Here is an 18,745-nt window from a genome sequence, read left to right on the forward strand (position 1 = left end):
TTTCTGTGTGAAGGGACGGTATACTGGATGGTGTGTCCTGAACGTCATATGGGCCGTCGGGCTGCGATTGGCTCCACTGGGCTCACCAGACAGATTGTTTTGACCGCTTGCCTGTCTGCGCCGTATGAATAGTCCCACTGCAGGATGTGACCTAATAATTTAACATACAATGTAGTGCAGCTAACAACAAAAAAAAGCACCAGCAGCGCGAAGTTCTCCCCGCTACAGAGAGGCTGACATTCATGATACCTGGACGGTAAGGTGTTGCGTTTGTTTATTTCGCTGCAATGATGGGAGAGGGTTGCAAATGTTTAGTTTCTGTGCCAGGGGGCTGCAAATAATCAGTTTCAGGGCCAGGGGGGTTGCAAATGCTCAGATTCAGGGCCAGGGGGTTGCAAATGTTCAGTTTGAGGGCCGGGGGTTGCAAATGTTCAGTTTCAGGGCTAGGTTGGTTGCAAATGTTCAGTTTCAGGGCTAGGTTGGTTGCAAATGATCAGTTTCAGGGCCGGGGGGTTGCAAATGCTCAAGATTCAGGGTCAGAGGGTCACGCTGTCACCCAGAGTCTTTCCACCCCCCAGAACTCTGAAATGAATAGCAACATGGGCATGTATTCATTTGTTTTGGGTGGAAACGGGGGGGACTTTCCCCGGAATCCCACCCCCCACCCCCCTTTTGTTAAGGTTTCTGAAGATGCTCCCTTAAATTTACAAACAGAATCGTGGCATTGATTGTTCAGCTCGAAAGCGAAACTAAGATGGCAAGTGGGGGAGGGGGGAATCTGGGTTCGTTTTCTTACTGGGGTTGAACAGTTTAAACCCCCCCCATGTCCATACTAACATAAACACTGTCACTCACATTTCTCTGACATTTGGAATATCCTACTGCCCAGTTGGTTTTGCCAGCATCGCTACACTTCCACCAAAGTTTAGGACTATGGCAAGCTTGGTGTGACTTCCATTATATGCCTCTTATTCCTTTTGCTGTTCAACCTGCAGGGCCCGCGGAGGTACCGCCATTCTAGTGTTAACACCAAGGAATCTCCCCGTGCCAAATGTCAAGGATTGAAGAGGCCTGTTGGTCGTGCAGTTGTACCCGGGTGCGTCCATCTGAAAGCAACGGCACGCTGCTGGTGGCAAAGGTCCACGAAATGATGACCATCGTCAGCTCGATCCTGGGCAGTGCCTATTGCTCGCTGGTCAGCGGGCACACCATGAACTTAGTGCGGCGGGGCTTGGTGCTCTTCACCGTGGGGGTATTCCTGGCCCTGGTGTTAAACCTGCTGCAGATCCAGAGGCACGTCACCCTGTTCCCCGAGGAGGTCATCGCCACAATCTTTTCTTCTGCCTGGTGGGTCCCACCTTGCTGTGGCACAGCTGCAGGTAAGGACCGTGTGCGTGTACTGACAAGAAGGAAACTCTATAAAAACAACGTGTCTTGTGTAGTTTAGCCTGATTTTTATTTAATTTTGACCATTTCTGGTACCGTAAAGTTCAGGATAGTGGCAAAATTGAACAGAGGGGTATTTTCAATTTCAGCAAGTCTTGCCCAGTGACATATTGTACCAATTCAACCCTGACGAACAAAAGGGTATTTTTCAATTTCAGCAAGTCTTATTCCATCTGAAGTTATCCTATCATTGGTAACGTTGAGCATGATTTATTGACCTGATGTTTGCGCCAGTAAGTGGAGATCAGGATTGAAACTTTACAAATCGATGAAAATCTAAGCTTTCTTTGCAAACTTGTTTCATTCCAAGTCAACCTCCTTGCACTGTTGTCAAACGCATTTAACGTCTGCTCACACCAAATCGTAACGAGTTGCCAATGCTGCAGCAATTAAAATGTGAAATTAATAATATAATAAAATCAAACATTGTTGATAGATCTCTAGTGGTGAGAACGAATACACGGTTTCATTTTTATATTTATTGTTGCAAAGTCTCTCATTCGAGTTCTTCCCCCCTCCCAAAAAAAACCCGGATTATTAACCCTTTATGTTAAGATTTCAAAGCCTTTCAATGTAGATTCACTGTGGAGTGAATTTACTGCAATAACCAACTCCCTGTAACACGGGGTTTGATCCCCAAATCCTGTGCAACCCCGGAATCTCCCTGAGAACAGTCAATTGGATTTTCCTTTCTGGGGGCCCCTTCGCAGCTTGAAATGAAAATCAGACATATCTATTTCCAAAACAAGGGCTTAAAGTTAACATAAAGTTGTTTTCTTAAAACTTTACATTCGGGAAGTGCTTACATTTTTTTTTGCAATGAGTTGCACGGATGATGTATTTGTTGTGTCTCCGTTTTGCTCTTGTATTGTCCAGCTGATTATTTTTTTAAAAGGTGCTGAGATCTGCTCCCCTGCTGGAGGACGGATTTCCCGCGCCACGTGTCACAAAATTTGCATGGAATTGCAAGCTGGTGGAGGGGCGGGGCCTTGCGGTGCAGCGCCGCCCTGTGATTGGCCCAGCTGGGAACTGGTGAGCGCAGATGCTGGCTCCTGATTGGTTGCTATGAGCAACATGCCACCGCGCTTTTTAGAAAAAAAGTGAATGAAAACAAGGAAGTGAGGTGGCAGGATGGTGAAGGAGGGTTTGCATCCTGTTTAGTGGTTAATTTGTTAAATTCCACCCCTTCCCCGCCACTGCTTTTGAAACAGGGGTTCACCTTCTCAGCCCAAAGGCAGAGAGGATAACCTGAAATAAAGGCATAAGTTGCTATTCTTATAGAATCCTTACAGAAGGAGGCCATTCGGCCCATCGAGTCTGCACGGACCCTCTGAAAGAGCACACTACCCCCTCTACCACCACCCCATCCCCATAATCCCACAACCCCACCTAACCTTTTGGAAACTAGTGGGGCAATTCAGCATGGCCACTAATCCACCTAACCTGCACACCTTTGCACTGTGGGAGGAAACGGAGCACCCAGAGGAAACCCACGCAGACCTGGGGAGACAGTGCAAACTCCAGACTCCACCCAAGGCCGGAGTTGACCCCAGGTCCCTGGCACTGTGCCACCATGCCGTATATAGCATATTTAATTGCATTACTTGGCCCTCAGCCATCTTTCGACATTGTGTTTAACCAGCACAGTTCCTGCCATACCAGGATGGTGAGTGAACACCTGGGTCCCCTTTAGTCTTGCAATTGTGGTGTTTGTAGGTCACGTTAGAAAACATTTATTGACTTTGTACAACAGCTGTGCCAACATAATGCCCACCCACCTATGGAATGAGCTGTTTTGGGTTAACGCTGTCACTAAAATACTGCCACTACGGCAACTTCTGCTGGCCATATTTCAGTGAGTACGCAATCTCTTTTTAAAAATAAATTTAGAGTACCTAATTCATTTGTTCCAATTAAGGGGCAATTTAGTGTGGCCTGCACACCTTTGGGTTTTGGGGGGCGAAACCCACGCAAACACGGGGAGAATGTGCAAACTCCACACGGACAGTGACCCAGAGCCAGGATCGAACCTGGGACCTCAGTGCCATGAGGCACCAGAGCTAACCCACTGCGCCACCGTGCTGGCTCGAATACGCAATCTCAATTCCTAATTTCCATAGAGCTAGATTAACGTGTTACTCAGTATGTTGAAGTGTTTAGTAGGCAAATAATACAAAGAAGTTAATTTATCTATTGCCTACAAAGGAACCAAAGGGGCTGGTTTAGCACAGGGCTAAATCGCTGGCTTTGAATGCATCCCAAGGCAGGCCAGCAGCACGGTTCAATTTCCGTACCAGCCTCCCTGAACAGGTGCAGGAATGTGGCGACAGGGGCTTTTCACAGTAACTTCATTTGAAGCCTACTTGTGACAATAAGCAATTTTCTTTTCATTTCAAAATGATGGAATGAAGGGCAGCACGGTGGCACAGTGGTTAGCACTGTGGCTTCGCAGCGCCAGGGTCCCAGGTTCGATTCCCCGCTGGGTCACTGTCTGTGCGGAGTCTGCACGTTCTCCCCGTGTCTGTGTGGGTTTCCTCCGGGTGCTCCGGTTTTCTCCCACAGACCAAAGATGAGCAGGTTAGGTGGATTGGCCACGCTAAATTGCCCTTAGTGACCAAAAAGGTTAGATGGGGTTATTGGGTTATGGGGATAGGGTGGAAGTGAGGGCTTAAGTGGGTCGGTGCAGACTCGATGGGCCGAATGGCCTCCTTCTGCACTGTATGTCCTATGTTCTAATTACACAATAGGTCAATTAGCATGTGAAATAGGTTAATATTGGAGTAAAAGCTCACCCCTAAACATTGACCTTTTTCCGTCTGGTGCTGATTATCCTGTTGTCAATCTTTAACATGTTGGTTTTGTTTTTGTTGCACTGCACCTTTAGCAATATTTGTTCAAGTCTAAACATTCACTAATAGCCCTCACAGGGTAAACATTTTACCGTACAGAAATCTGTAAGCATGTTGTTCAATCCATAACTGTTTTTAAACAGTGTCCTTCTGCATGTTCTCAGTTCAGTGGTCCTAACATTTTAACATCTAATCTTCCTTCAGCTGTCGTGGGTCTGCTGTACCCCTGCATTGACAGACACCTTGGAGAGCCGCACAAATTCAAAAGAGAATGGGCAAGTGTCATGAGATGTGTAGCAGTCTTCGTTGGCATCAATCACGCAAGTGCTGTATCCTTCCGATTGTTAACAGGACAACATCCAAGAGGAACTGTTCATTTTCTTTTCCTAAAAATTATGATTAATGTTTGTGTAATGGCACGGTGGGGCGGCACGGTGGCACACTGATTAGCACTGCTGCCTCGCAGCTCCAGGGACTCAGGTTCAATTCTGACCTTGGGTCACTGTCTGTGTGGAGTTTGCACGTTTTCCCCGTGTCTGCATGGATTTCCTCCGGATGCTCCGGTTTCCTCCCACGATCCAAAGATGTGCGAATTAGGTGAATTGGCCATGATATATTGCTGCTTGATGTGCAGGTTAGGGTATAGGGTTACAGTGACAGGGCGGGGAGAGGACATGGGTTGAGTGCTCAATTGAAGGATCGGTGCAGAATTGATGGGCCGAATGGCCTCCTTCTGCACTGTTGGGTTTCTGTGATTATTATGGCAGAATTTGGTAGATTCTTGATTGACAAGGGGGTGAAATGTTATCGGGGTAGGCATGAATGTGGGGTTGAGGTTACAATCAGCCACGAGCTTGTTGAATAACGGAGCAGGCTTGAGTGGCTTACTCCTCCCAATCCGTGTGTATGTTTGTGTCTTGCTGCGTTTTCCCATGTAAAGCGGTGTCTTACTTTTGAATAAGTACATGAGAAACATTTGAGAGGGAACTTGTATCGCTCTTCTGCCTCCTGAGGAGCCTGGACAGTAGAGCTTGCTAACAGGGAGATCAAAGTGAGTGACCGCTTGGGGAAAAGGTGAACCCTTCCTGTCAAGGAACACACAGTACAAAAAAAAGGACTAATATAAAACAACTACAAAGCATAAAGCGAAGGAAATTGCAAATACCTGGCTGTGCCTATTCTCATTCGAGGAGTTCATTACCTGCAAGAGTACAAAGTGTCCTCCAACCCAAATCCTGAAATCATTCCTAAACTTTTGGCACATTTACAAAGATACTGCCAAAGATTGGCCGGGTGGTTGACAGTGAAGAAGAAGGTCTGAGGTTACAGGAGGATTTAGACGAATTGGGCAGATGGGAAGATTGGCATGATAGGCAGATCAGTGGCAGATGGAATTTAACCCTGAAAAGTGTGAGGTGATGCACTTTGGAGGGAGTAACATGACAAGGGAGTACTCAGTGAATGGCAGGACACTAGGAAGCTCAGAGGGATCTTGGGGAGCCTGTCCACAGATCCCTGAAGGCAGTAGACTGGTGAATAGGATAGTTAATAAGGGATACTTGCTTTTAGCAGTCATGGCATAGATCATAAGCGGGGCTGGTTTAGCACAGTGGGCTAAACAGCTGGCTTGTAATGCAGAACAGGCAGCAGCGCGGGTTCAATTCCTGTATCTCCCCGAACAGGCGCTGGAATGTGGCGACTAGGGGCTTTTCACAGTAACTTCATTGAAGCCTACTTGTGACAATAAGCGATTATTATTATTAAGAGCAGGGAGGTTATGTTGGATCAGTGCAGCACTTTGGTTCGGCCATACTGTGTTCTGTTCTGCTCACCGCACTATAGGAAGGATGTGATTGCACTGGAGAGGGTGCAGAGGAGATTCACCAGCATGCTGCCTGGGATGGAGCATTTTAGCTATGAAGAGAGGCCGGATAAGCTCATGTTGTTTCCTTTGGAGCAGAGAAGGCTGAGAGGAGACCTGATTGAGGTATATAAGATTATGAGGGGCAAGGACAGGGTGGATAGAAAGCAGATGTTCCCCTTAGTTGAAGGGTCAATAACAAGGGGGCATAATTTTAAGGTAAAAGGCAGGAGGCTGAGAGGGGATTTGAGGAAAAAATGTTTCACCCAAAGGGTGATGGGAATCTGGGATGCACGGCCTGGGAGGGTAGATGAGGCAGGAAACGTCACAACCTTTTAAAAAGTAGTTGAATGAGCACTGGAAATGTCATAACACCCAAGGCCAAGGGCTGGGAAGTGGGATTTGTGTAGATTTAGAGTAATTCTTTGGCGGTGCAAGCTTGATGGGCCAAAGGGCCTCTTCTGTACTGTCTGATTCTATACAATGTAGATTCTGGGTTCCGGCAGATTATGGCTCCTTTCTGTCCCCCACCACTTTTCCGCACCCACTATTCCCCCAACTGACCCCTTCAAACAACGTCACATTGTCAAGGTCAAGATGTGCATACTTTATGATTAAGACTGTAATTTTAATTGTAAAAGATTTGACATCGATGAATGCTGAAATCTCCTAAATCTCTTTGACATGTTATCACACGTTTTGTTCATCATTGAGAGCTTGCCTCAGAATTTCCCTCTTTTACCTTTTGCATGTATCAGCTCGGATCTGTGGGATAAAGTGCCTTGGGGTATTTTACTGCGTTAAAGGAGCTACATAAATGCAGGTTGTTGTTGGCGGAAGGATAAATATTGGTCCAACCTGCATTTATATAGCGCCTTTAACACAGTAAAATGCCCCAAGCCACTTCAAATCAGTGTTATCAAACAGAATTTGGCAATGAAACATGGAAGGAGATATTTGGATGGCCGACCAAAAACTTGGTGAAAGATGAACTAATAAATTGAACTTGACCAAAGATTAGACTGATGAACTGGTCATTTACCTGGTCATTTGTCTGATGTATTTGGCATCTGGCAGCAAAGGGCTTTGTATAAATACAAGGGGCTGGATTCTCTGATTTCCGGACTAAGAGCTGACGCCGGCGTGAGAACAGTGCCGTTTTAAGCTGGACAAAACGGCGCAACAGCTGCACCGGTTCCTGGACCGTTGGGCTAGCGGCCACGCCGGGTAAAGCTCCCGGCTCCCTCAGCAAAATAGGCTGGAGAATGGCCGGGTCCGTAGCTGCGCATGCGCACGGCGGCGGCCTGTGGCGGCCACGTGCAGACCCGGCCTGCCAAATAATGAGCCCCAGTAACCCCCCCTAGCCACCCCCCCGAATGACCCACCCCCCCCCCCAGCCAGCAGCACGGCTCCCCCCCCCCCCCCCCCCCCAGCCGACTGGCGGCGGTGGACACAGCCACCACGTGGGGTCGACGGGAAAATTTATAAGTGTTCCGTTCTGTTGGGAACGTGGCCCATTGGGGGAGGGCCTCAGGTGACGTCCTGAGGCCGTCCCAACGGAGTGCGGCGTACGCGAGGGGGCGGAGCCTCGCAAAACCAGTGTCGCCCCGGATTACGGCGTAAATGGGGATTCTCCAGCCGATCGCCGAACACGATTTCGTAAACCGGAGAATCCCGCCCAAGGTCTCTACTTCCCACATGAATAGTGCAAGCACCCTGGGTGCGTACTGAAGGTACAACACCAATCCAAAGTTGTTGTCGAACTCCTTTGGCTGGCTTGCTCTGCAATTTCTGGAAAATGCGACAAAGATCATGCAGTGTGATCCACGTGATTTGCTGTTGACGTCGCCTACGCTATCAAATTATAGTGACTGTCCATCCCATTCCCCCTGCTGCCCATCAAGCTCCTGCCATGTAAATACCGTTTCCAACTCTCCCTCCAGAATGAGCATACAGGACGCCACAGACACAAACACAATGTCAAACACCCACCTCAGGAATGTCAAGAAATTGTTTTCAAAATGAAGCAAAGGGCCTTTCTTTGGAAAATAATTCAAATTAAAACAATCCGCATCTGCTTGGCTGATCCCTCATCTTCCAGTGACTCTTCAAATGAACCTTCCTATTCCCTCATCCCATTCTTGAACTCTTACCTAGGGAATATATTCATGGAAATAAGATTAACAGCTAATTTTAATGATCACCAACTGCACCCGCAATCCTCCACTGGTCCAATAGTACATCCCCTGGAGTGATGCATTTTAGACCATCACAGGAATCACCCGATCGAATTCTGGTCTTGCAAATTCTCGTCAGCTGTTCATCCTCATGCACAAAATATTGTAGAGTCGGTCAGCCTGTAGTTAACTGCAGTTTGGTGTACACAGTGCGAATTATGAGATGTCTCGTGGATCTGTTGCTTTTCTATAATCCAAGGTCACTTATGGTTCTTTCCTTAATTCTCATTTAATCAGAAATTAGATTTTGCCAATAACATGCAATTGTCCTTGACCCTGGCAGCACTCTCGTTGGGTCTCTGGTGGACCTTTGATCGCTCCAGAAGTGGATTTGGACTTGGCCTTACGATAGCCTTTGTAGCGACCTTGGTCACTCAGCTTTTGGTGTATAATGGTGTTTACCAGTAAGTACAAAACTTGATTTGTAATTCTGACATTTGTCATCCCCCCCCCACACGCCTCCATCCTCTTCCACCCTCCCAGCATCATCTTTCTTAGTAATGTATAGTTTGACATATTTATGGGTATCTTCCCTATCGTTGACTCTCGAGGAATATGCTTTTGTACAATGTTAAAAGGTACATACAGCAATAGCAAGGCATTTATACTCCTTGCCTTGAGGGCAAGGTAGGGCAAAAATATCGAAGATCTTGGTATGAATACCAGCCACTTAACATCACATCTGGTCCTGTGTTGAACCTGCTCAGTACCATTTAGAATCAACCATTTTGGGGCTATTTGTTGACAGGTATATAACCATGATTTCTCACAAGTCATCGAGCAGTACAATGAGCTTCAGTACTCATTATAATATCACGTGTTCTTTTTGCTGTACGTCGCTATGGTGACGCTAAATTTACAATACCTATTGATGTTTTCCTCCCATATTTAGTGTTAAAATCTCCCCCAACTAGACTACTCACTTCGCCCCTTCCTAATTCCATTAGTGGGTATAATTCCATTAGTGGGTATATAACATTTCCACCTCCGCCAGGTGCCCGAGCAGCTGAGCATTGATGCCACCTGAAGACAGTCTATCATTTAACAAATGGGTGGCCTATGGGTTCTTCTCTTACTTCCAGTAGGATAAAGTCACACGGTCGTCTGTGCCACCTTGCTTGGTGAGTAGGGAAGCGTCGGGTGTTGTAAAGATTGGAAATGGTGGTCGGCAGTTTTCTTCCATTCTATTTTTCTAAGCCAAGTGCTTGGTATCACGATGTGAAACAAAAACTAGGGATGGCCGGTTGCTGAGTAAGCAATAGACAACCTTTGAGCCTTATAATAAAATGCCGACAAAATTCAATGTTTGGCTCCGCGTGTGTGGTGAGTTACAATGGCGCTGATGGCATTATAACTAACCATCATTCAGTGTTCCTGTCCTCTGGTCACTAGCTGGGAGACTGATCTCGTCTTTCCCTTGCTATGATGTCTCCCTTATTCATATGTCCAGATTCACGTAGGAAGGATGACTACCCATGGGATTGGTGGTGGAAATACTGAAATGTTGCCACACCTGGTGAGAGAAAAATGGAATGAAAGAAAATTGCTAATTGCTGTTTAAATTTGAAGCCAGTCAAAGTGACCAGTGATTGGCCACTCCCAGAAGGAGTGTTTCTTGTCAAATCAGAGGTGCACCCGCTGCCCCTGTCCTGTGAGGCCTACTACTCAGGGCTGAGTCCAAGAATCACTCACACCTGAAGGGCAAGAATGTTGTTCAAAGTTCCATTAATCCTAAGTATTCCTGCAATAATCCAAGGAATAAGGAAATGTTTTTCTCATTGTTGATCTAGGTACACCTCACCAGATTTCCTGTACATTCGCTCTTGGCTACCCTGTATATTCTTCTCCGGAGGAGTGACTGTTGGAAATATAGGAAGACAGCTGGCCATGGTAAGCAATCTGTTCATTCCTATCTGTGCAAGTGACTAAAAGTTTTTTTTTATTTTCTTTATTGTTTTATGGGATGTTGGCATTGCTGGCAAGGCCAGCATTTATTGCTCATCCGTAAGTGCCCTTCAACTGAATTGGTTGTTGGCTATTTCGGAGGCCAGCTAAGAGTCGACCACCCTTGCTGCGGGTTAGGAGACACATGTAGGCCAGATCGGGTATGGATGGCAGATTTCCTTCCGGACAGGAAGTGAGCTAGATGGAGTTTTTGCAACAATCGATCACAGTTGTCGTGGTCACAGTTACTGAGACGAAGTATTATATTCCAGGTTTTGTTAATTGAATTTAAATTCCACCTTGCTGTCATAATGGGATTTGAACTCGAGTCCCTGGAGCATTAGCCTGGGTCTCTGGATTACTAGTCTAGGGGTGGCACATTGGTCAGCACTGCTGCCTCACAGCACCAGGGACCAGGTTCAATTCCAGCCTTGGGTCACTGTCTGTGCGGAGTCTGCACGTTCTTCCCGTGTGTGCGTGGGTTTCCTCCGGCTGCTCCGATTTCCTCCCACAGTCCAAAGATATGCAGGTTGGGTGGATTGGTCATGCTAAATTGACCCTTCGTGTCCAAAAGGTTAGTTGAGGTTACGGGATTATAGGGGAGTGGAACTAGGTGGGGAGCTCTTTCAGAGGGTTGGTGCTGACCCTATAGGCCAAATGGCCTCCTTCTGCCACTGTCGGGATTCTCTGCTGTTCACCACCATCTCTGTCAATTTTTGTCTGATTTTGCTCCTGGGTGGCACTTTTGAAGAGAAATTAAAGAATACATCTTTTATAAATAAATTTAGAGTCCCCAATTATTTTTAGTTTTTTCCCAATTAAGGAGCAATTTAGTATGACCAATTCACCTAACCTGCACATCTTTGGGTTGTAGGTGTGAAACCCACGCAGACACTGGGAGAATGTGCAAACTCCACACGGACAGTGACCCAGAGCCGGGATCGAACCTGGGTCCTCGGCGGCGTGAGGCAGCAGTGCTAACCACTGCGCCACCGTGCCGCCCGAAATTTAAAGAATGATTTGTGTTTATGAAATGAAATGAAAATCGCTTATTGTCACAAGTAGGCTTCAAATGAAGTTACTGTGAAAAGCCCCTAGTCACCACATTCCGGCGCCTGTTCGGGGAGGCTGGTACGGGAATTGAACCGTGCTGCTAGCCTACCTTGGTCTGCTTTAAAAGCCAGCTCTTCAGCCCTGTGCTAGACAGCCCCTTATCACTCCTTTCGCAACTGCTAGACATCTCAAAGCACTTTGACGCCAGTTAAGTACTTTTTGAAAGTGTTGTAATGTAGGAAATATATCAGCCAATACAAATGCATGACTTGCACAAACAGCAATGTGATAATGACTGGATAAACTGGTGTTTTTTGATGACAATGTCGGGGGGGGGGATACCGGGGATAACTCCCCTGACCACCTTCGAATTGGTGACATGAGATCTTTTGTATCTGCCCGAGCAGGCTGGTGGGGGCCTGAGTTTGATGCACTATCGACGGGACAGCACCCCATACAGTGCAACCCCCCCCCCAGTGCTGCAGTGGAGTGTCAGCCTTGATTGTTGTGCTCAAGCTCTGGAGTGGGATTGAAGCTGGCTCTAATTCAGGTGCGAGAGAGCCACCCGCTGAGCCACCTGTGACGCACTAAGCCCTCTAGAAATAGAAGTTATTGTTGGCTGTTTTTGTTCAGCAAGAGTATTTAAGGGGTTACAGAGCCAAGGCAGACAAATGGAGTTCAGACACCGATCAGCCATGATCGAACTGAATGGTAGAACAGGCACAAGAGGAAGAATGGCCTCCTCCTGTACCTATGCCCCTATTACTATTATACATGCACCTTGTATGCTATGTATTGCCGCACCTAACATTGCCTCGTAATCCAGTGTGATGCCTCATTTAGTGTGCTGCACTGTCACCATCATCTAACTTCATTGTGTGTGTGTGTGTGCGTGTGTAAACTGCTCCTTGTTTCTTGACTTGTTTAAAAACAAATCCTCTATTAAAAATACATATTCAACTGCAGCCAGCACACCATGAAATGAAATGAAAATCGTTTATTGTCACAAGTAGGCTTCAAATGAAGTTACTATGAAAAGCCCCTAGTCGCCACATTCTGGCGCCTGTTTGGGGAGGCTGGTACGGGAATTGAACCGTGCTACTGGCCTGCCTGGGTCTGCTTTAAAAGCTAGCTCTTTAGCCCTGTGCTAAACCAGCCCCTAAAGTATGAAATAAACTTGCAGACAAATGCACCATTTATTTTGAACCACCGTTTGTCAGAGGCACTGTACGGCAGCTTCCTGCCTGCCAATTGTGAAACTTGCCAAGTATACCCATTGAACAGTCATCCAAATCCAACTATTCTCGATTTTGGTTTGGATAGGGAAATCCAGTTTCAGAAATAACATTTCAAAATTAGATTGGAGCAGAGACCAAACGATCCTGTTACCCCCTGCAGTGGTCGGAAACTTCACCCCAACAGAAGATCACACTGGGACAGGAGGAGGCCAGTTCGCCCTCAGTTGTGTTCTGCCATTCAGCGCGATTATGGCTGACCTGTGACCTAACTGCACCTACCCACCTTCGCTCCGTATTCCAGAATAGCTTTGGATAGCAGAAATCTTATCAGTCTTCGGTTGTAAAGCAACAACTTGAATCAATTTTCATTTGCTGAAGAGCGTTCCAAACCTTTGCCGCCCTCTGTGTGAAGAAGTGTTTCCTGATTTCACATCTGAATCCCACTGCGGCAGATAGTGACATTTGAATTCCATAAAAAATCTGGAATTAAAACTCAACAAAACCATTGTCAATCGTCTTAAAAACCCATCTGGTTCACAAACGCCCTTTAGGGAAGGAAATCTGTCGTCCTTACCTGGTCTGGCCTACATGTGACTCCAGACCTACGGCAATGTGGTTGACTCTTAAATGCCCTCAGGAATGGGCATTAAATGCTGACCCAGTCAGCGGCACGTCTGTGTCTTTACGCTCCAGTCCTCTAGATTTTCTTGTTGATTTATGATCCTTCCTCTTTTCACAGGGTGTCTCTGAAATCACACACAAGGATTGCCTTGATAAGATGCACAAGGACTGAGCAATTGAGTTTCAGTCAAAAGGAGTCCTAAATGGTGCCAATGTAGATGCTTCGTGTGGGAGTGCACGTATATACACCGGGTAGACCAGTAGGTGCTGTATCGGGTGGAGGATGCGATTACTGCATGATATTCATAAAAGGGAACATTTGCAATCTGTGATTGCCTTTGTACAATTGATCCATTTCTCAGCATTGAATATTTTATTTCTGTTGCAATCTGTACGTACCAAGTCTACTAAGTGTAATCATTTAGTCTGTGTATGAACTGCAATGCCATTACCCCTGTTGCTACAGCAGGCCTAAGTAGCAAGTATTAGGTCTGCTTGATAAAAGTGCAATGTAAGCCTTGTATATCTGTACCTTATTTATTTCCCCTTTTTCAAAAGTCATTTGTACCATGTACAGTGGGGCTTTCCATCTCTCTGTAGAGCATGGTTCTAAAATTGTAAAGAAATTCTGTTTTACTTTTTCTCTCCGGCCTGTTACCGTGGCGATAGTGTTCACCAGAGTTTGGCTGCTGTGTCGCAGTGTGTATATGTACAGTATAAATTTATAATGTGCGCAATGCCGACCTGAAGGAAGTGAACTTTCTCTCTCAAATTGGAAGTCTCCGCTTGAACGCACAGTGAGACAGTCACAAGTAACGAAGGTGTCTTTTCCCTCTCGACCTTCACAATGCAATAAGAATAATTCCATTGCTTTGGGCCATACCTGTCGCTGCTCCACGCCCCTCCCCTTCCCCCAGAGTGAAGTGATTTTTTTTTTTTAATTGTTTTTGCAGTGTTAGTGTTTCTTGATCTGAACCAATCAGCATATTTGCTTGCCTGTTGATAAGATGATTTATCTGATTTTTGTAAATTAAATGTACACATTCAGTTTAAAGGTATTTGGGTTTTTTTCCCTCTTTACTGTTCTCAATAAAAATGTACAGTAATTGTCAAATGGTTGCATTTTTAGAAAAATAAATACAAAGGAGCAACGGTGGCCGGAATTCTCCGTTTGGGAGACTACAGGGGGGCACTATCTGGCAGGCCGGGTCCGCGTGCAGCCGGTGCCATGTGCAGCGCGACCGCTGCAGGTTATCGCCGTGCACATGCGCGGCCACAGACCCGGCAATTCTATGCCGGGGGGGTTTACGTGGCGTGGCTGCTGACCACCCCCCCCCCCCCCCACTGGGCGGAGCATCGGTACGGGGGAGGCGCCGACTTTTTCATTGTAAGACTAGACACTTCTTCTAGACATAGCCTCAGAATCGGAGAATCCAGCCCTAAGTGTGCCCGCTGGGACTGAACAGCGTCTGATTTGCGTTTCCGTTGGGGGTGCTTATGGTAAGCGAGTCAGGACATGCAAATGGGCCGGCGCGAATGAAAACCGTTGGGGACGGATTAACACCAAAGAGCCTGGCAGCTGGAGCTGTTTTTAAGCGCTCCACTTACCACATACAAAATTGGCTCACAGAAGACATGTTCCCCCCCCCACCCCCCTTTGCCGAGTTGGGTCTCTGAGGTGGACCCACAGCTTCATGCAAGTGAGGAGCAGAGGGACACCCTCTTCCTTCGGGTGGACTGCAGAGTCAAGCACGCCCTCCTGAACAGCATCTGGAAGATGGTGGCTGAGGCAGTCAGCGCTGCCAACCTTACCAGGCAGAGACAGCGTGTGATCCTGTGGGATGAGAGTCACTGGTGATGCCTCTTCTGTGAGAGGGGCAGTGTACAGGGAGGGTTTCAAAGGTCATGGTGCAGGTGTCATCTGGTTAGGGTGAGCTCTGCTAAGTCCCTGCTTTCTCTACAATGGGGAGCACATCTGAGGAGCGGCAACACCTGATGAGTCCCTGATTGAGCTTGGCCACGCCCATCCCCTTGATGATACAGCTGGGATATGAGGGTTTCCAGAGGGGTGGCCTGGGTGGGCTCCCAAATGGCCAGAGGCTCTCTGAGCATTCACAGGGGACACAGCAGTGTGAGCAGCCAGCGGTCTGTAAGTAGCACCAAGGGGTGCGGTAGCAATGGCAGTCTGAGCCAGGCCACCTCGATCCTGAGGAGGGACACCCCGAATCCCCGGATGTGGCACCAAGTTGTTACTTGCTACTGCCTGCACCCTGACCTTTGAAACCCTCCCTGCACACTGCCCCTCTCACAGAAGAGGCATCACCAGTGACTCTCATCCCTTAGCAAACATTTGTGGCATTTTCCGACCCCCCCCCCCCATAGCATCAGGCCCCGCTTGTAAATACTTGTACTAATTCGTGCCCATGAGACTTCTGCCTAAGAGGGCAGAGCATCGCCGGGTGGGGAGGGGGAGCATGAAAGTCTCCAAGCTGCAAATTATATTAAATTCATGCAAATGACGGTTTTGTATGGACCCACTGGGGCGATCTGCAAAATTGATTTTGCTGCCAGCGAGAGATGGGAGTATGGTTTTGGAATTGGCACCGGGCCTAATGGCACAATCTGATCCATTTCGCGCAATTATCCACCCGATGGCGATTCTCGCTTCCGGTGTGGCAAAGCGGAGAATCCTGCCCAATATATCACCTGCAAGATGTTTTTTTATATAAATGTTTTTTATTGGGTTTTTGAATAAAGTATATTTACCGTTATGTACACAAAATAGAATACATATGTATATACATAGAAGAGACGGGAACACGTACCAAAAAACAAAACAAACAAAAAAAAAGTTAGAATAAAATAACTGGTAGGGCATTATGTGCTGGCTCAACAGCAGCTCTGTACAATTGGCAATATTGCTTTTAGCACATAAGTAGGCATCTGTTTGTGGGGGTGTGTGGAAACTGGTGGGGGGGTACATATACATTTGGGCGCCGGGGAAACAATTACAGAGGGCAATACGCGAATGAATCTGGTGTTGGTGTCGTCGTTTGCTTCTACCGGACGGTTTTCGCTGCCGTTGTCGTCTCACGATCGCCTCCACTTCAGCCGTTCGTCCCCTCTTTCGCCCGGATTTTCCTTGTTCTCTGCTCCTGTAGATGCCAAGTTTGTTACTGTTTCCCATGCCCTCCTTCCGGCTGTCCTTCCCTTGCCACCCCTACCCCCCCACCTCACTGGTTCCCCTCTATTGTTCCCTGTCTCCCTCTTCCAGCCCCCCTCCCCCCCCCCCTCCCCCCTTCTGTGGTTCGCCTTTCTTTCCTCTTAGGTTTAGCTGCCCCCCCCCGGTCTATCCCTCCCCCGCCTCGGCTACTTACCCCTGATTCTTGGCTACCTGGCTATTCTTCTGCTTGTTCGTTGGCCACAAACAGGTCCCGGAACAATTGGGTGAATGGCTCCCACGTTCTGTGGAAGCCGTTGTCTGACCCTCGGATGGCAAATTTGATTTTCTCCATTTGGAGAGATTCTGAGAGGTCGGACAGCCAGTCTGCAGCTTTGGGTGGTGCTGCTGACCGCCAGCCGAACAGGATTCTACAGCGGGTGATCAGGGAGGCAAAGGCAAGGGCGTCCACCCTCCTCCCCAGGAATAGATCTGGCTGGTCTGAAACCCCGAAGACCGCCACTTTCGGGCATGGCTCCACCCTCATCCCCACCACTTTGGACATTGCCTCGAAGAAGGCAGTCCAGTACCCCGCAAGTCTGGGGCAAGACCAGAACATGTGGGCGTGGTTGGCCGGGTCCTTGGCACCGTTCACATCTGTCCTCCACCTCCGGGAAGAACCTACTCATACGGGTTTTTGTTAAGTGGGCTCTATGTACCACTTTTAGCTGCGTCAGGCTGAGCCTTGCGCACGTGGAGGTGGAGTTGACCCGATGCAGTGCTTCGCTCCAGAGTCCCCACCCTATTTCAATCCCCAGGTCCTACTCCCATTTCTTTCTTGTTGCGTCCAGTACAGTGTCGGCCCTCTCTACCAGTCGGTCACACATGTCGCTACAGTTCCCTTTATTGAGATTGTTTACGTCCAGTAACTCTTCCAGTCATGTCTGTCGTGGCGGTTGTGGATACGTCCTTGTCTCCTTTTGTAGGAGGTTTTTGAGTTGCAGGTACCTTAGCTCGTTCCCCCTGGCTAGCTGGAATTTCTCTGTCCGTTCGTCCATTGTTGCGACCCTGCCGTCCGTGTATAGGTCCCTGACTGTCAGTATCCCTCCGTCCTGTCCCCAATTTTTAAAGGCGGCGTCAGTCAGTGCTGGTGTGAACCTATGGTTGTTGCAGATGGGAGCTATGTCCAACATTTTGGTCAGGCCAAATTGCTGCCGTAGTTGGTTCCAGGACTGGAGGGTGGATATCACCACTGGGCTGCTGGAGTGTTTTTTGGGTGGGGATGGGAGTGCCACCGTGGCGAGGGTTCTGAGGGAGGTCCCCTTGCAGGAGGCCTCTTCCGCGCGCACCCACTCGGCTTCTGGCTCCTTGATCCATCATTATTCGCTCGGCCTTCGCCACCCAGTGGTAGAGTTGTAGGTTTGGGAGGGCTACCCCCCCCCCCCCCCCCACCCCCCGGATTTTTGTTTTTGTAGGACCTTCTTTGGGATCCTAGCATTCTCCCCCCCCCCCCCCGCCCCCCATACGAACGCCATGATTAGTTTGTCTAGTGTTTTGAAAAAGGCCTGACCAGGATCGGGATGGATCTGAATAGGAAGAGGTACCTGGGCAGCACATTCATTTTGATCATCTGGACTCTCCCCGCGAGGGAGCGTGGGAGTGTGTTCCAACTTTGCAGGTCCTTTTTTACTTCCTCCATCAGACTGGTGAGGTTCCATTTGTGGATCTCTTTCCAGCCATGGGCTATTTGGATCCCCAGGTAGCGGAATTTGTGTCGGGCTTGTTTAAACGGCAGTCCCGTTAGTGCTGCCCCTCCTCCTTGTGAGTGTACCGGGAACATCTCGCTTTTGTTCATGTTGAGTTTGTAGCCCGAGAAGGTGCCAAACTCTTTCAGGAGAGCGGTGATTCCGTCCATGCTGCTCTGTGGGTCCGAAATGTAGAGGAGCAAGTCATCTGCATAGAGTGAGACTCTGTGCTCTCTGCCGCCCCTTCGGATTCCCCTCCAGCTTTTTGCCGCTCTGAGAGCAATTGCTAATGGTTCGATCGCTAGAGCGAACAGCAGAGGGGACAGTGGGCATCCTTGTCTGGTGCCCCTGTGCAGCTAGAAGTATCGGGAGTTGGTGTTGTTTGTATGTAAGCTCACCATGGGAGCGTTGTATGCGAGTTTTACCCAGGAGGTGAATCCTGTTCCAAGCCCGAACCACTCCAGTACCTCTTATGAGGTATTTCCATTCGACCCTGTCAAAGGCCTTTTCTATGTCTAGGGAGACAATCACCTCTGGATAATGACCTGATGGGGTCATTATCACGTTTAGCAGGTGCCTGATGTTCAAGGT

General features: G+C 48.0%; 1 protein-coding gene and 1 long non-coding RNA gene across 2 annotated transcripts; one reads left to right on the top strand and one right to left on the bottom strand.

Moving 5' to 3' along the window:
- Window positions 1-80: 80 nt before the first annotated feature.
- On the top strand, window positions 81-14,363 carry insig1 (insulin induced gene 1). The gene is made up of 6 exons (XM_072508198.1): window positions 81-256; window positions 996-1,379; window positions 4,500-4,624; window positions 8,631-8,797; window positions 10,184-10,283; window positions 13,368-14,363. The coding sequence occupies exons 2-6, from the start codon at window positions 1,052-1,054 to the stop codon at window positions 13,419-13,421; spliced, it is 774 nt and encodes a 257-aa protein (XP_072364299.1). The 5' UTR covers window positions 81-256; window positions 996-1,051; the 3' UTR covers window positions 13,422-14,363.
- On the bottom strand, window positions 1,215-2,380 carry LOC140424786 (uncharacterized). Its single transcript, XR_011947690.1, has 2 exons — window positions 2,253-2,380; window positions 1,215-1,826 (listed from the first exon to the last, which is right to left on the bottom strand). It is a non-coding gene; the product is annotated as an uncharacterized lncRNA (long non-coding RNA).
- Window positions 14,364-18,745: the final 4,382 nt, after the last annotated feature.

Source organism: Scyliorhinus torazame, chromosome 6 (genome assembly GCF_047496885.1).
Source record: "Scyliorhinus torazame isolate Kashiwa2021f chromosome 6, sScyTor2.1, whole genome shotgun sequence".
Lineage (NCBI taxonomy): Eukaryota > Metazoa > Chordata > Chondrichthyes > Carcharhiniformes > Scyliorhinidae > Scyliorhinus > Scyliorhinus torazame.

Excerpts from the sequence above, each read along its gene's own strand:
- insig1 (XM_072508198.1), top strand. The coding sequence starts at position 1,052 with ATGTCAAGGATTGAAGAGGCCTGTTGGTCGTGCAGTTGTACCCGGGTG. Across the intron at positions 1,380-4,499 it reads TTGCTGTGGCACAGCTGCAG|CTGTCGTGGGTCTGCTGTAC; the intron begins GTAAGGACCGTG and ends ATCTTCCTTCAG. Across the intron at positions 4,625-8,630 it reads GCATCAATCACGCAAGTGCT|AAATTAGATTTTGCCAATAA; the intron begins GTATCCTTCCGA and ends TCATTTAATCAG.